General features: G+C 44.8%; 1 protein-coding gene across 2 annotated transcripts in view; it reads right to left on the bottom strand.

Annotated features, from left to right (window-relative positions):
- Nucleotides 1-17,738, bottom strand: part of LOC126457558 (galactoside 2-alpha-L-fucosyltransferase SEC1-like) — a 55,158-nt gene that overhangs the window by 6,714 nt on the left and 30,706 nt on the right. For both annotated transcript variants that reach the window (XM_050093970.1, XM_050093971.1), the window contains exon 3: nt 5,081-5,305. In XM_050093970.1, the coding sequence (XP_049949927.1) occupies nt 5,081-5,305 (225 nt within the window). The remainder of the gene's footprint in view (nt 1-5,080; nt 5,306-17,738) is intronic.

Raw genomic sequence — 17,738 nt, 5'->3', positions numbered from 1 at the left:
ACAATGTCTGCCTCTACCACCTTGTCTGTTGACGACATCCTGATGCTCCAAAAGTTACCGCGCAGAAGGAGGCAGTACGCCGCAGCTGAACTGATTTCCCGAGATCTTCACCTTTCTCTGCAGTAATCTTCGGCATTTTCGCAAGCCTTGTCCTAGTATAGAATTTGTAACCTCTTATAACATGTGTCTCTGGTGTTAACTAGACAAAATGCGCAGGAATAATCTTGCTCACTGAGCTGTGGTCAATATTTTTCTTCCTTATTTAATCATCTATTGTAAAGGTTTTCTCATGGCGTTTATGCTTCATTCCATTGGCTCTGTACATGTACTTGGAAACTATAATATTCCACAGCCTGATATGCCATTTTTCTAAACTGCATTTCTATCACCTCTATTTCAAAATCCTGTTTTAATTGGCTCATAGTATACAGTTAGGTCAATGAATTAAGTGACCGTCTTAAGTATAAATAATTCCATACATATTAATTATCCTGTTAATTTAGCCATCGATGTACACTTTATCGAAATGGAATATGTTTTTCTCAAAGGAAGACATAAGATTTTGGCGCCGAGCATGGAGCAAAGATATCAAGTGAATGAGAACTAGGTGGAACTCCAGCCCTAAAGATAAAACACGGGAGGATGTAAAATACAGACTGATAATAGCAAATAAGGCAAAGACAAATATGTTGAAATATAATATAAATTTAAACGTTAGTATATTTTTTTCTGAAGGTACTTCTCTGGAGTGTAGCCTTGTACAGAAATCGAACGTGGCTGATAAACAGTTCACTCACAAAGGGAATAGAAGATTTCGAAATGTGGTGCTTCAGAGGAGTTCTTAAAATTAGATCAGTCGATCGTAAAACTAAGGAACAAATACTGAGTCTGAGAATGGACGTTTGGAGCACATCATTGTGTGGCAGTGAATCTTGGAAGTGGTAAAAGCAGAAAAGAATAGAGTAGAAACATTTGTGATGTGTTTATGTAGAAGAATGTTGACAATTACGTTGGTTGATAAGATAAAAAATCAGGAGGTTTCCTGCACAATCGGCAAGGAGAGGAATATGTTGAAAACACCCACAAGAAGATGAGACAGGATGGTAGGACTCATCTAAAGAGATGTGGTTCAAAATGACTCTGAGCACTATGGGACTTAACATCTGAGGTTATCAGTCCCCTTGAACTTAGAACTACTTAAACCTAACTAACCTAAGGACATCACACACATCCATGCCCGATGCAGGATTCTAACCTGCGACCGTAGCGGTCGCGCTTCCAGACTGAAGCGCGTAGAACCGCTCGGCCACAACGGTCGGCAAGAGATTGGGAATAACTTCCAAGGTACTTGGCGAACAACATCAAACCAGTCAGAAGCGTGATGACTAAACAAACTGGAAACAAAACTAAAAATAAAAGCAGATGCTAAATTAGGAGAAAGGAAATGTGGGGAACAACTTCAATAAAGAAAGGAATCAGTTGACAAGGAACGTCCACAAGAATCAAAGAATCGTCAGCTTCATAGTGAAGACAAGTCTGGAGGGTGGAAACTGTAGAGGGAGACCGGAGCTTGATTACAACAAGCAAGATCAAGTGCACTTAGGTTGTAGTAATTCTGCAGAAATGGATTGCACAGGACAGGCTAACTTGGAAGTCTTCATCTGAACAGGCTTCAGGCTGAAGGCCACACAACATCATCATCATCACCATCATCATCATCATCATCATCACCACCACCACCAACAACAACAACAACACAACAATAGTAGCAAATGCAAATCTTGACTTATGCACTATTTAGTACATGGTTGGACTCTTTGAAAAAATTCGCAATTTGTATGAGGAAACTACTGAAACTATTGGCCATATTGGTTCAAATGGCTGTGAGCACTATGGGACTTAACATCTATGGTCATCAGTCCCCTAGAACTTAGAACTAGTTAAACTTAACTAACCTAAGGACATCACAAACATCCATGCCCGAGGCAGGATTCGAACCTGCGACCATAGCGGTCTTGCGGTTCCAGACTGCAGCGCCTTTAACCGTACGGCCACTTCGGCCGGCATTGGCCATATTGTCTGCAGAATATGGACGCCAGTGACAGTACCACACTTGTTGCGACTCACTGGAAACATCTTTCTTGTGTGTCTGTAGGGTGATCTGTACTCGTATGTGTACCACAGCGAGGAAGCGTAAGTCGGACAAAATGTTCAAATGTGTGTGAATTCCTAAGAGACCAAACTGCTGAGGTCAGCGGTTCCTAGACTTACACACTACTTAAACTAATTTATACTAAGAACAGCACACACACCCTTGCCCGAGGGAGGACTCGAATCCGGCGGGAGGGGCCGCGCAATGCGTGACATAGCGCCTTAGACCGCGAGGCCATCCGCGCGGCTAAGTCGGACAAATGCGCGTATTAGGCTGTGGTCACAGTGGCTCCGATATAGCTGGACTCCGTCGACGGCCGACATCGGCCGGAGTTGGCCGACCATTTCAAAATAGAACGCCACTACGCGCGAGGCCACACTGTAATCGATCTTATCTCCCAAACATACAGGCTACGGACGACAATCGGCGAAATTCAAAACAGTTGGTTTACTGCGGTCAAATCGATCGGCGTTCTCCCTCTCGAAACATGGAGCGTGAGAAACAGGTAAGTTTAGTACAAGAAAGAGTGAGTTTTGGCATCCTAAGGGTGAAAATAAAATAATCGGGATATAGTTTGGAACCTGTGGACTGAAGTCGCAGGTTTATTCGAAATCTCAAATAAGCAAAATCTTTATCGGAAATTTTAGGCATAGATTATAACCTCAAAAATTAATTTGTTGAAGTGAAAAGGATGCCGTACCTCATATGATTATAGCTACTGTACTGGATCTTTTTTGTGGTAGGTTGTTATTTGTTGTCTACAAATTTTTATTACTGCTTATTGGCGTTTTATGCCAGGAGCGTAGTGATTCTGTCAATATGAAGTGGTTTTCGAATGTGATATACGGCATGTATTTCCACTTGTAAGTGCTTTAGGTTGTCAGAGTACCTATGCTACATTTTATACTTGTCTTTCACTCGTGTGCTAAATGACAGTCATTGAAGGTTAACTGACCAAATCTGCGCAACTTCAAACAAATACAACGAAACTTACTTTTCAAGGTCACCACGAATTATCTCGAGTATGTAATAGAACGTTTCTCCCATCATCTCATATACTCGTAAAACTTTTCTTGTTACTACGATAACTGTGGACAGAGTATATAGTACTCGCCACGTTCTTTGCGAGACAAGAAAGTTCATTCATATGCATTCGACGACTCTTTAATAGCAGAAGCCGCTACGCAGCGCTCGTATGCAAGCACAGCGGCGTCGTGGTATCCATCCCGCACTAAGAGGTCAAAATCTAACCTATTTCATATATAGAATAGATTCTAACCTAACCTCCTTGACCCTGCCAAAAACTAACTGTGGAGATCGGACGCACTATGACCACGCTGTCGGCCGATGTTATCGGGCGATCTCTGGCGACGGTGTCCGACGACCGTTGTCGGTGCCACTGTGAACGCAGCCTGAAGCCGTCGGCACACGGACCGTGCATCCGAACGTTGGGCGTTGAGCGTGCCGAGTTTCTGACGTCATAGCGTGGAATAGCACGCTCGGGAGTCTTTCGGAACGTGCAGAGCAATATCTGGCATGTCAGATATTCTGAGCGTGCGTCTGAGCGTTGACCAATGAGATGGCACAACGCCACCTACGTCACAAGCACGCCGTCTGCCTTCAGTATTGAGTTGTGAGGCGCCATATTGGCATTTCAAGCCTATATGTATATATTCCGTTTCTGAGCACCAGCAAATTGAGAGTCACTGGAAAACACGTTGTTAACCGTGTGATTCGTTCCAATAAAATAATGAAAAACACCATATTCGTGGCAAAAGAATTATTGTAACTTGCGTATTATGAGAGTAGGCTATTTGAAGGCAGCGACACACTGAAGATCCACCCAAAACGTATTGTTCTTGGAACAATTTGTTATAATTAAATTTCAATTAGTAACATATCTAAGGTTTTCAGCAAGGCGTATCACAACACAATTAGGCAGTTGGGTTGTGATGTTGGTTTAGTCGCCGGCACGGTAGCTCAGCGTGTTCAGTCAGAGGGTTAATTGCCCTCTATAATAAAAAAAAAACTGTGTTAATGGATCAATGACGAACTAAAAAAGGTGTCTTGCGACGTCCGCCCCGAGCAGATGAAACGAACGAAAACGAACAAAATGGTATTAAATAAAAAAAAGGCGTAATGTGTAGAGTCACTGAGCAGTGAAGAAATTTATGGTGGGGCAGCGGTTCGCGTCTTGACCCTTCCAAATTTTTTTTCCTAACATTCGCGTTTTTTATTAGGTTCTGATACTTTATTATTAGTTTAATGTAAGCATATAGTATAATATTTGATGTTATGTTAATGTAAGTTCAATTAAATTATGATTATTTATTTATTTATTTATTTATTATTTTTTTAGGGGTTACTTTGTTGGATTGGCTTAAGCTATAGGACAGCTTGCGCTACTTGTATAAAGATATTTTGCTTCTTTTTCTTTTACGCCTCGTAATCCACATGTTGCAAAGATTCTGCTTCTGCGTAGGAACAGTGATCAAGTGAGACTGACCTTGGGGTTTTACTAAAATGTGGGAATGATGAAATAATGTTTATCTTATGCAGAGAATATTCCAAATTTGTAATGCACTGTTTGTAATGGAACTTTTATAAGCCTGTGTCCTTATTGATTGAACATGTTACTTTCCTTTTCGTGGACGCTGGAGGAAATGTGCGTTTTAATAGAGCTAGCGTGGGAATTTTAAGCGCGCCCGTTGAGTCAACAATGTGATTACGAACTAGAAGCATCCCTCAACTACCGCTGGAGTGCGTTGCGATCGCGTATACCCTGTTGGGGGCCCACGTACCGTATGCACAAGTCACATCGTTTCTGAGCGTTCAGCAGCACGTTGAACTTGGCACGCTCAACGTTAACGTTCGACAGCACAGTCCGTGTGCCGACGGCTTTAGGAAAGCTGCGCCGCGACCACTCACGTGGGCGTCCGCCCTGAGTGCGGGCAGCAGACGGCGCCGGCACCACCTGGGGTCGTCGCTGGTGACCAGGAAGGCGACGCCGGCGCACCTGGCAGGCAGCGCCCTCAGCATCTCGGCCGCCGCAGCTCGGTAGTACTCGACGCCCGCCTCCTCCCATCTGGGGTACAGTTTTCGCATGTACGGTCCGTAGTCTGTCCTCCGCACGTGGACACCGACAGTGCACACCTGTGAACACGTCCTGAAATAAAGTCTGCGCTACTGTGCCAGGGAGATTACGTCGACTACATCCCATAATCCTCGAGGTGCCAGACTACACCGGGCACCACAGCACACGCCGAATTAAGTTTTGTAAACTCGAGTGCGGCAAGATGCCTGACTGACAAGGAAGGAGACAATGGGAATTATCTGTCCCGCTTGATATTTGGAATGCAGACTATTTTATTTGTTACAGAATTCCTGTGCATTTGTAGGCATAGTTACCAAAAACACCAACCAGGCGTGTGTGCAAGTGGTGTATAAATAATGATTGTAGGAAAGTTAACGTTTTACGATCGTGGCCTGTACCAGCTGCAATGTTACTTACACTTTCTGTCTAACCTGACCATATTGACATTTAATCGTGATTTTACCTAAGGATAAAACTGAATCAGTGCCACAGACAAGTATAAAGATCGAGAGCAGTAGTCAAGCAACAAATAAACCGGAGATAAACACATATCAAAAGAAGTTTTCATCACCTCGGTTCCGAGAGTTTCGAAACCTGTACAGGAAATTGAAATAGAGATCAACATAAACATCATTTCTGCCCTTTTGATTGCTCATGAAGATCACGCATTGCATGTTTTGCCACCATACAGCGAGACCTTCAGAGGTGGTGGTCCAGATTGCTATACACAACCGTACCTCTAATGCCCAGTAGCACGTCCTATTGCACTGATGTATGCCTGTATTCGTCCTAGCATACTAGACACAAGTTCATCAAGGCACTTTTGGTCCAGATTTTGTCCCACTCCTCTACGGCGATTCGGCGTAGATCCCTCAGAGTAGTTGGTGGATCACGTCGTTCACAAACAGCCCTTTTCAATCTATCCAAGGCATGATCGATAGGGTTCATGTCCGGAGGACATGCTGGCCGGTAGTCGAGCGATGTCGTTATCCTGAAGGAAGTCATTCACAAGATGTGCACGATGATGGCGCGAATTGTCGTCCATCAAGTCGAATGCCTCACCAATATGCTGCCGATATGGTTGCACTACCGGTCAGAGGATGGCATTCACGTATAGTACAGCCGTTACGGCTCCTTCCATGACGGCCAGCGGCGTACGTCGGGCCCCACATAATGCCACCCAAAAACAGCAGGGAACCCCCACGTTGCTGTACTCGCTGGATAGTGTGTCTAAGGCGTTCGGCCTGATCGGGTTGGCTCCAAACACGTCTCCAACGATTGTCTGGTTGAAGGCATATGCGACACTCATAGATGAAGAGAACGTGATGCCAATTCTGAGCGGTCCATTCGGCATGTTGTTGGGCCCATCTGTACCGCGCTGCATGGTGTCGTGGTTGCAAAGATGGACCTCGCCATGGACGTCGGGAGTGAAGTTGCGCATCATGCAGCCTATTGCGCACAGTTTGAGTCGTAACATGACGTCCTGTGGCTGCACGAAAAGCATTATTAAACTTGGTGGCGTTGCTGTCAGGGTTCCTCCGAGTCATAAAATACGTAGGTAGCTGTCATCCACTGCAGTAGTAGCCCTTGGGCGGCCTGAGCAAGGCATGTTATCGACAGTTCCTGTCTCTATCTCCTCCATGTTCGAACAACATCGCTTTGGTTCACTCCGAGACCCGTGGACACTTCCCTTGTTGAGAGCCGTTCTTGGCAAAACGCAACAATGCGGACGCGATCGAATCGTGGTATTGACCGTCTAGGCATAGTTGAACTACGGACAACTGGTGGAATGACTGGAACTGATCGGCTGTCGGACACCCTCCGTCGAATAGGCGCTGCTCATACATGGTTGTTTACATCTTTGGGAGGGTTCAGTGACATCTCTGAACAGTCAAAGGGACCGTGTCTGTGACACAATGTCCACAGTCAACGTCTATCTTCAGGAGTTTTGGGAACCGGGGTGATGCAAAACTTTTTTTTATGTATGTATTTTTACCCAATCTCTATGTAAATGACCAGCCGCCAGTCTAAATAAGAGACAGTTAATTCTTATAACTGTCCTTAAATTAAAATTATTATACTTTGCTGTTAGTAAAGAATATTACAAGCAGGTATACATGTAAATGCATGATATATGGAAATTAAGAATAACCAATGGTGATATTGCGTTATTGACACTAAAAAAGAAATTTTCAGAGACATAAAAGATTCGTTCGTCGATCTGGAATAAATGCATAAGTTTAGAAGTGCAATGCTATTATCAAACCATATGTCCTACTCAGTTCAATGACACTTCTTAGTAGCTTGTACCATTTGCCGATGAGTTGCATACACTTTTGAGCAATAACCATTTTTTCACTCAGTGCTAATGATGTCGAGAACGAACAACAGTGATACAACGCCATTGCAATCTAGACCAGAAAAACATGACACAAAGATTTTGTTAAGCCATCAATCTTTATGACTGATTTGATGCGGCCCACAAACTCCTTTCCTGTGCCAACCTTTTCATCTCACAATAGCAACTGTTGCATATGTCTTCAATTATTTGTTGGATTTCTTCCAATCTCTGTCTTCCTCTACAGTATTTGCCCTCTACAGATCCCTCTAGTACTGTAGAAGTTAATCCTTGACGTTTAATACACGTCATCTCATACTGTCCATTCTTTTTGTCCGTGTTTTCCATATATTCCTTTACTCGCTGATTCTGCGGCGAGCCTCCTTATTTCTTATTTTTAACCTTCATATCTCGAATGCTTCGATTCTCGTCTGTTCCGGTTTTCCCTTAGTCCATGTTTCACTAGTTACAGTACTGTGTTGCAGACGTACTCGTACATTCTCAGAAATTTCTCTCCCAAATTAAGGCATATATTTGCTACTAGCTGATTTATCTTAGCCAGGAATACCCTTGTTTTCAATGATAGTCTGCCCCGTCCATCTTAGGTTACTTTGCTGGCTAAGAAGCAGAATTCCTTAACTTCATGTGCTTCGTGATCCTCACTTGTTATTTTAAGCTTCTCGCTGTTCTCATTTCTGCTACTTCTCATTACATTCGTCTTTCTCCGATTTACTCTCAATCCATTGTCTATACTCATTAGACTGTTCATTTCATTCAGCAGATCATGCAATTCTTCACTTTCACTCAGGATAGCAATGTTATCAGCGAATCTTCCTTTCACCCTGAATTTTAATCCCACTCTTGAACCTTTTTTTTTTATTTCCGTCATTGTTTTCTTCAATGTACAGTTTGAATAGTACTGACAAAAAACTACATTCCTGCCTTACACCCTTTTTAATCCGAGCACTTCGTTCTTAGCATTCCACTCGTATTCTTCCTCCTTGATTCTTGTGCATATTGTTTATTTCACACCTTACCCTACAGTTTAAACCTATTGTTCTCAGAATTTCGAACATTTTGCGCCATTTGACATTGTCGAACGACTATTCCAGGTCGACAGATCCTATGAAAGTGTCTTGATTTTTCTTCGGCCTTGCTTTCATTATCAACGGCGACAGCTTCGGAATTGTTGCCTCTCTGGTGCTTTACCTTTCTTAAACCCACACTGATCGTCATCTAACAAACTCTCAGTTTTCTTTTCCATTCTCCTGTCTATTATTCCTGTCAGCAACTTGGATCCATGAGCTCTTAAGCTGATTGTGCGGTAATTCTCGCACTTGTCGGCTCTTGCTGTCTTCGGAATTGTGTGGAAGATGTTTTCCGAATATTGTCAGTCTCATGCATACTACACAGCAACGTGAAAAGTCGTCCGTTGACACTTCCCCTACAGATTTTAGAAATTCCGATGCAATGTTATGAATCCCTTCTGCCTTATTTGATCTTAAGTCACCCAAAGCTCTTTTAAACTCAGACTCTAATGCTGGATCCCCTATCTCTTCCATGTCGACTCCTATTTCTTCTTCTGTCACGTTATCAGACAAGTCCTCCCCCTCAATGAGGTCTTATTTCATTTCCAAGTGACTTGTATTTCTGTATTCTTGAATTCCCCTGAACATTTTTGTACTTCCTTCTTTCGTCAATCAGCTGAAGTTTTTCTTCTGTTACCCAAGGTTTCTTCACAGTTACCTTCTTTGTACCTATGTTTTTCTTTTCAACTTCTGTGATTGCCCTTTTTAGAGATGTCCATTCATTTTCAACTGAACTGCGAACTGAGCTATTCATTACCACAGTATCTATAACCTCAGAGAACTTTAGGCGTATCTCTTCATTCCTTAGTATTTCCATGTCCCACTTCTTTGCCGTTTGATTCTTCCTGACTAGTCTCTTAAATGTCAGCCTATTTTTCATCATTGTGATCAGAGTGATGTCTGCTCCTGGGTACGCCTTACAATCCAATAACTCATTTCGGAACCTCTGCCTGACCATGATGTAATCTCTCTGGAATCTTCTCGTATCTCCCTATCTTTTCCAAGTATACTTCCTTTGCTTGTAATTCTTGAACAGAGTATTCGCCATTACTAGCTGATATTTATTTCAGAAGTCAATTAGTCTTTCTCCTGTCTGGTTCCTGCTACCAAGCCTATATTCTCTTGTAAGGCTTTCTTCTACTCCCTCCGCTACAGCCCCATGCTCCCTTTACACATTAAATTACCCATTCAATATCGTCACATACATTCTCTACTTCTTCATCCTCTGGTTTGCAACGTTGGTTACCCTTTCATTGGATATTCAATCTTTTTCTCATGGTCACCGTTTCCTTGTCAGTCCCCTCCCGGAGATCCGAATGGGGGAGTAGTCCGGAATCCGTTGGCAGTTACAGGTCACATGTTCTGTGGCTTCTCATTAAGTGACTTTAAAACAGTAGTTTCCTTTGTCTTCACGCCGTTGATCACTGCTGATTCTTCCGCCTTTTAGGGGCAGTTTCCCAACCCAAGGACAAAAGAGTGCCCTGAATCTCTGTCCGCTTCTCCGCTCTCTTTGACAAGGCCGTTGGCAGATCGAGGGTGTCTTCTTATGCTGGGAATCTTAGACCGCCATTGCTGATTATTTTTATTCAAAATTTAAGTTGTGGTGGTGTTCAAGCCTGGGGCCGATGACATTTTGATTACTAGTCAAAGACGCTACCACTAGACCGTAGTTACCTCCCCCCCCCCCCCCCCAACCACATACACACACATTTTCATATAGTGAACTTACAACAGCAGAATCTATAAGTTTGAATTTGTTAGTGATTCATTATTTTATTTATCAGAAGACTGAATTACATCATAGGAACTGTTGCCATTACTAAATTGTTTGAAATATGTGTCCCTCATCGGAAACATTAATATAATACGTTCTCACTGCATTTGAAGACCACATAAAGTGCTTCATATAGCTAATACGATTCGGTTAAAAACTGGTTTGTGAAAGTAATTAGTATATTAACAAACCTCACGAAATTTTATTAATGCCCACAGGTAAATTTAAGCACAAAAATGACAACAGCACATTTAACAGGCAAAAAATAGCCAAGTACAGCTGAGGACAGAACAAGTACAGCAATGGTAAGCGTCAATAAGAGACACTTGTCACTGTTTAACCGGAATACATAATTTAGATGTTATATTCTAAATAAAAATTCACTACAGACGTCGCTCTGACATTCCTGTGTTTCAGATGACGTGCTGTGTTAATACAGACTTCTGACTGATTTCTGTTGGCAGCCACAGGAGATATTAATGTAAAAGAAAGGTATCTTAGATATATAATCTAAGCAACAACACAATCTAATGTCAACGTATTCCTAACGTACATAAAATTTGTGTCTATATACACTCCTGGAAATGGAAAAAAGAACACATTGACACCGGTGTGTCAGACCCACCATACTTGCTGCGGACACTGCGAGAGGGCTGCACAAGCAAAGATCACACGCACGGCACAGCGGACACACCAGGAACCGCGGTGTTGGCCGTCGAATGGCGCTAGCTGCGCAGCATTTGTGCACCGCCGCCGTCAGTGTCAGCCAGTTTGCCGTGGCATACGGAGCTCCATCGCAGCCTTTAACACTGGTAGCATGCCGCGACAGCGTGGACGTGAACCGTATGTGCAGTTGACGGACTTTGAGCGAGGGCGTATAGTGGGCATGCGGGAGGCCGGGTGGACGTACCGCCGAATTGCTCAACACGTGGGGCGTGAGGTCTCCACAGTACATCGATGTTGTCGCCAGTGGTCGGCGGAAGGTGCACGTGCCCGTCGATCTGGGACCGGACCGCAGCGACGCACGGATGCACGCCAAGACCGTAGGATCCTACGCAGTGCCGTAGGGGACCGCACCGCCACTTCCCAGCAAATTAGGGACACTGTTGCTCCTGGGGTATCGGCGAGGACCATTCGCAACCGTCTCCATGAAGCTGGGCTACGGTCCCGCACACCGTTAGGCCGTCTTCCGCTCACGCCCCAACATCGTGCAGCCCGCCTCCAGTGGTGTCGCGACAGGCGTGAATGGAGGGACGAATGGAGACGTGTCGTCTTCAGCGATGAGAGTCGCTTCTGCCTTGGTGCCAGTGATGATCGTATGCGTGTTTGGCGCCGTGCAGGTGAGCGCCACAATCAGGACTGCATACGACCGAGGCACACAGGGCCAACACCCGGCATCATGGTGTGGGGAGCGATCTCCTACACTGGCCGTACACCACTGGTGATCGTCGAGGGGACACTGAATAGTGCACGGTACATCCAAACCGTCATCGAACCCATCGTTCTACCATTCCTAGACCGGCAAGGGAACTTGCTGTTCCAACAGGACAATGCACGTCCGCATGTATCCCGTGCCACCCAACGTGCTCTAGAAGGTGTAAGTCAACTACCCTGGCCAGCAAGATCTCCGGATCTGTCCCCCATTGAGCATGTTTGGGACTGGATGAAGCCTCGTCTCACGCGGTCTGCACGTCCAGCACGAACGCTGGTCCAATTGAGGCGCCAGGTGGAAATGGCATGGCAAGCCGTTCCACAGGACTACATCCAGCATCTCTACGATCGTCTCCATGGGAGAATAGCAGCCTGCATTGCTGCGAAAGGTGGATATACACTGTACTAGTGCCGACATTGTGCATGCTCTGTTGCCTGTGTCTATGTGCCTGTGGTTCTGTCAGTGTGATCATGTGATGTATCTGACCCCAGGAATGTGTCAATAAAGTTTCCCCTTCCTGGGACAATGAATTCACGGTGTTCTTATTTCAATTTCCAGGAGTGTATTTCAGAAACAATAAAAGGAAAAAACACTGAAGATGCTATAACTGTGGTGAAACATGTTAGAGGATTAAATAAAACAAATACAAAATATCAAAAAAGTTGTAAAAATATTTTTAAACGTTCTGTATACGGCATCAAAATCCATTCTTTTTAAAAATTCACTTCCTGATTCTGCATTTGGAATAGTACTGTACTTATGTCCATCTGCAGTATTTCAGTTGTTCTGATGTTTCTCCATAAGAGACTTTGAATTTTCGTTATCAACTTAAGATTATTCATATATGAATACAATTTTCCTTTGTGAATATTTTCTATCTGTCTTTTGTAAATTACTGATGATTAGGTAGGATACTTGTAGCACTTAATCATATGACGTTTTTCAGTTAAAAGTGGTGAGACCAATATCCATACATAAAATTGACCATTAATTTATTCCAATGATATCTCCTCTAGCTACCTAGAAACATATTTCGCTTCACAAATATGTTAGATGATTCACAGAATACTTCATCGCTGAGATGGGAAACAAAGAGCCACGAGGGTGTCGATGCTAAATGAAAACGCAAGAGATGGGTAATTTACTGTGGCGAATCCGAAACGGACTGGGTAGGCAGATACAGCTGACATCTGCATAAACCAATCGCTGTACAACGCAATGAGTCTGAAGGCTAGCGTCCAAAACATGGAAATAAGCTGTGATACTAAGGAGCAATACATTGACTTCAGTGGAATATCACACAAAGAAAAAATTAGGAAGTGTGATAAATCTGTATTGCCAGGGTCGAATAGAATGAACGTCCGCTGTTAGGTTGTCACATTTACTTTGGCTACTTGTAGTGGTATCTAGTATAGTATTTGGCAGAACAAACTGTCCAGTATAACAGATAATTTTAAAACTAGGGCAGCCACAGCTAAAATAGTTACACATGATTGATTGACAATTCATGTAATACAATAGGTGTTTAAACACAGGTTTTAAAACTATTAAAATATAGAACTCAATGATAAGTCCAATAGTCCGCTGAAGCTGTATTTATTGAAGTCGATTAGAGACTCCCGCACAGCCGGTCTCTCAACTCTTCTGGTGTTGCGAAATCGGTTGTGTGGGTCTCTAATCTACTTAAATAAATACAGATACAGCGTACTATTGGACTTTTCATTGAGTTTTATGTTTTAATAGTTTTAAAACCTGTGTTTAAACACCTATTGTATTACATGAATTTTCAATCAGCCATGACCAGTATAACCTTGTCCTTGTCTGAAATTTGTAACTGTGCGCCTAGCTCCAGCATCCGCTCCTTTGGCTCCGAACTGTCAACTGTCAGGTTTCTGGTTGCTTGGAGACATCACACTTAGAAAACGCTTGTTTCAGCCCAGCAATCTCTACAGCGAGCAGAACGCGTTATGTGCCTTGCCTTTGATCTAATAATGCTGATTTATTTCTCAGACACGTTGCCTTCTTTTATACCATCTGAGTGGAAGTAAGGGGAAGGCAGCCAGTCATCTCGCATTATACACTCAGAACTTAAGTGTACGACTGTGGAACCATGCACGTGAACAGCTGCTTACATCCTTGTACGCAACAAGACTTCGTAAGAAATTTCTGTTATGCCGGACCAAAAGCTACATGTCGACCAGTCAGAGTGAAATAGAAACAAGGAAGAATTTTTGCTGAACATTGGTGAAAAAAATTATTACTTCAGAGATGGACTTCAAGGTTTCTTGTAGACATAGTTAGCTGGTCTGGTAAACTATGTTTCGTCATTATGCAACTAAAGAGGTTATCGCACTTGCCTTCTCCCTCTCACATAGCGCTTGCTTTCAAACAGTTGTTTACTCTGCACGAGTGATGCAAACGACCTGCAGTGCCATAAGTTGCATGAGGTAGCTTTGTAGACCACTACTGTAGAAACAATCCACTCAACTATGTTTTTCAGAGATCTACAGTTTTATGATTTTGCATAGTATGTAGAAATCACAGTCTGACGTTATCTGCCATAATTTATAAAACAGCATTAGTACATGTCTGTACAAGGTGCGTAATGCTCGCCATAGCTGTACGTTACACGTGTATTCCGGATCGTTGCTAACGCTGAATACAGAGAGACCCGTAACTTGACGTAGGTCGTAATGCGTACGCGATGCGATGCGATGCGATGTAGGTCGTCTGCCCATGTCGAGCAAGGCACAGACTTACTCACTATACCCACAAACAAATACACTTACATATAAGCTAAGACTAGGTTACCATATTTTTATCCGGTAGTTGTTGTCCCCCAACTTAAATTCAAAATAAATCATATCCCCATATGTACAGGGTGACTACGTTAAACTTTCAAAACGCTGTAGAAGTAACACCACTGGTCAGAATGACGTCAAATTGCAACGGGATATTATCGGAGAGGAGGGGGGGGGGGGGGGGAAGACGTATGGACGTATGGTAGAAGAAAAAAATACTGTGAAAATTGATTAATAGATGGTGCTGTATGTGTCAGAATACGTAAATGAAAATACCTGCCATGAGCACGACCCACTGAAGTTGGCATAAACACGCCGGGTACACGGCTTTTCCGTCTGCGACGTTCGCCATGACTGTCTCAATCCAGCATCACGCTCTGCTTGTAAAGCTGTATCATAAGAATGGTGACTGTGCACACGTCGCTCTGCAGAAGTTCCTGACACTGAAGGATTTAAAAAAAGGCGTTGTCCGCTGACTGCCGTGGGTCTGGAGAAAATGATTCGGAAATTCTAAAAGACGGGTTCTTTTAGTGTGCGACCTGGTAGAGGGAAGAAACGAACTGATTCGACGTCAGTGGAAGCAGTGGCCGTAGCAATGCAGGAGGAGACGAGTGATGATGTGCAAACGTGTAGTCCCCAGAGAATTGCCCGAACACTGGACATACTCGGGAGCACGGTGCGTAAAATCCTACGAAACTTCCTACTTTGTTATCCATTCAAAATTACCCACATGCACGAGTCGCTTCCTGTTGACCTGCCAGCAAGAGAGAGACCTTTGCCTTAGAATTTCGTGCTCGCATGGAAATGGACAATGACGCCGTGGACGATTTTGTGGACAGACATAACCCACTTACATCTGACAAAATACACTCCTGGAAATGGAAAAAAGAACACATTGACACCGGTGTGTCAGACCCACCATACTTGCTCCGGACACTGCGAGAGGGCTGTACAAGCAATGATCACACGTACGGCACAGCGGACACACCAGGAACCGCGGTGTTGGCCGTCGAATGGCGCTAGCTGCGCAGCATTTGTGCACCGCCGCCGTCAGTGTCAGCCAGTTTGCCGTGGCATACGGAGCTCCATCGCAGTCTTTAACACTGGTAGCATGCCGCGACAGCGTGGACGTGAACCGTATGTGCAGTTGACGGACTTTGAGCGAGGGCGTATAGTGGGCACGCGGGAGGCCGGGTGGACGTACCGCCGAATTGCTCAACACGTGGGGCGTGAGGTCTCCACAGTACATCGATGTTGTCGCCAGTGGTCGGCGGAAGGTGCACGTGCCCGTCGACCTGGGACCGGACCGCAGCGACGCACGGATGCACGCCAAGACCGTAGGATCCTACGCAGTGCCGTAGGGGACCGCACCGCCACTTCCCAGCAAATTAGGGACACTGTTGCTCCTGGGGTATCGGCGAGGACCATTCGCAACCGTCTCCATGAAGCTGGGCTACGGTCCCGCACACCGTTAGGCCGTCTTCCGCTCACGCCCCAACATCGTGCAGCCCGCCTCCAGTGGTGTCGCGACAGGCGTGAATGGAGGGACGAATGGAGACGTGTCGTCTTCAGCGATGAGAGTCGCTTCTGCCTTGGTGCCAATGATGGTCGTATGCGTGTTTGGCGCCGTGCAGGTGAGCGCCACAATCAGGACTACATACGACCGAGGCAGACAGGGCCAACACCCGGCATCATGGTGTGGGGAGCGATCTCCTACACTGGCTGTACACCACTGGTGATCGTCAAGGGGACACTGAATAGTGCACGGTACATCCAAACCGTCATCGAACCCATCGTTCTACCATTCCTAGACCGGCAAGGGAACTTGCTGTTCCAACAGGACAATGCACGTCCGCATGTATCCCGTGCCACCCAACGTGCTCTAGAAGGTGTAAGTCAACTACCCTCGCCAGCAAGATCTCCGGATCTGTCTCCCATTGAGCATGTTTGGGACTGGATGAAGCGTCGTCTCACGCGGTCTGCACGTCCAGCACGAACGCTGGTCCAACTGAGGCGCCAGGTGGAAATGGCATGGCAAGCCGTTCCACAGGACTACATCCAGCATATCTACGATCGTCTCCATGGGAGAATAGCAGCATGCATTGCTGCGAAAGGTGGATATACACTGTACTAGTGCCGACATTTTGCATGCTCTGTTGCCTGTGTCTATGTGCCTGTGGTTCTGTCAGTGTGATCATGTGATGTATCTGACCCCAGGAATGTGTCAATAAAGTTTCCCCTTCCTGGGACAATGAATTCGCGGTGTTCTTATTTCAATTTCCAGGAGTGTATGTCAGTACATAGCATTGTCGAATGTGGGCAACGGAAAAATCAACATGCAAATCAGCCAGTACCACTTCATCCTGAATAGGTCACTGCGTGCTGTAGGTTTACGGCATCATTTATCAAAATGGTTCAAATGGCTCTGAGCACTATGAGACTTAACATCTGAGGTCATCAGTCACCTAGAACTTAGAACTATTTAAACCTAACTAACCTAAGGACATCACACACATCCATGGCCGAGGCTGGATTCGAACCTGCGATCGTAGCGGTCGCGCGGTTCCAGACTGAAGAGCCTAGAACCGCTCCGCCACACTGGCCAGCGCATCATTTATTATAGGCCATATTTTTTCGAGGAGACAGGTGCTTCCAGTCGTGTTACCTGTACCGTCATTGGTAAGCCTTATGAGTGTCTATTCTGCAACCACCTCCTTCCATCTCTCCAACAGCGTGGATGTGTCTGGACGGGATCAATTTTATGGAAGGTGGCGCACCTCCGCAGTTGCAAATCTAGTTAAGCAGCTGCTGAAGCGCCATTTCGGAAATGCTAGAATCATCAGCCATTTCCCCACAGCCCGGCCGTCGCGATCACCTGATCTTAATCCGTGTGACTTCTGGCTGTGGGGCTATCTGAAAGATGTTATGGTCAGTGTTCCGACTGCAAACTTGGCTGCATTGAAGGCACGCATTGCGCAACACATTTTGAACGTGACCCCGGAAAAACTTCGATCAGTTGTGGAACATGCTGCTTCTCGACTTCAAATAGTTGCAGAAAA

Source organism: Schistocerca serialis, chromosome 2 (assembly GCF_023864345.2).
Source record: "Schistocerca serialis cubense isolate TAMUIC-IGC-003099 chromosome 2, iqSchSeri2.2, whole genome shotgun sequence".
Taxonomy (NCBI): Eukaryota; Metazoa; Arthropoda; class Insecta; order Orthoptera; family Acrididae; genus Schistocerca; species Schistocerca serialis.
This window is presented reverse-complemented; position numbering and strand designations above follow the sequence as displayed.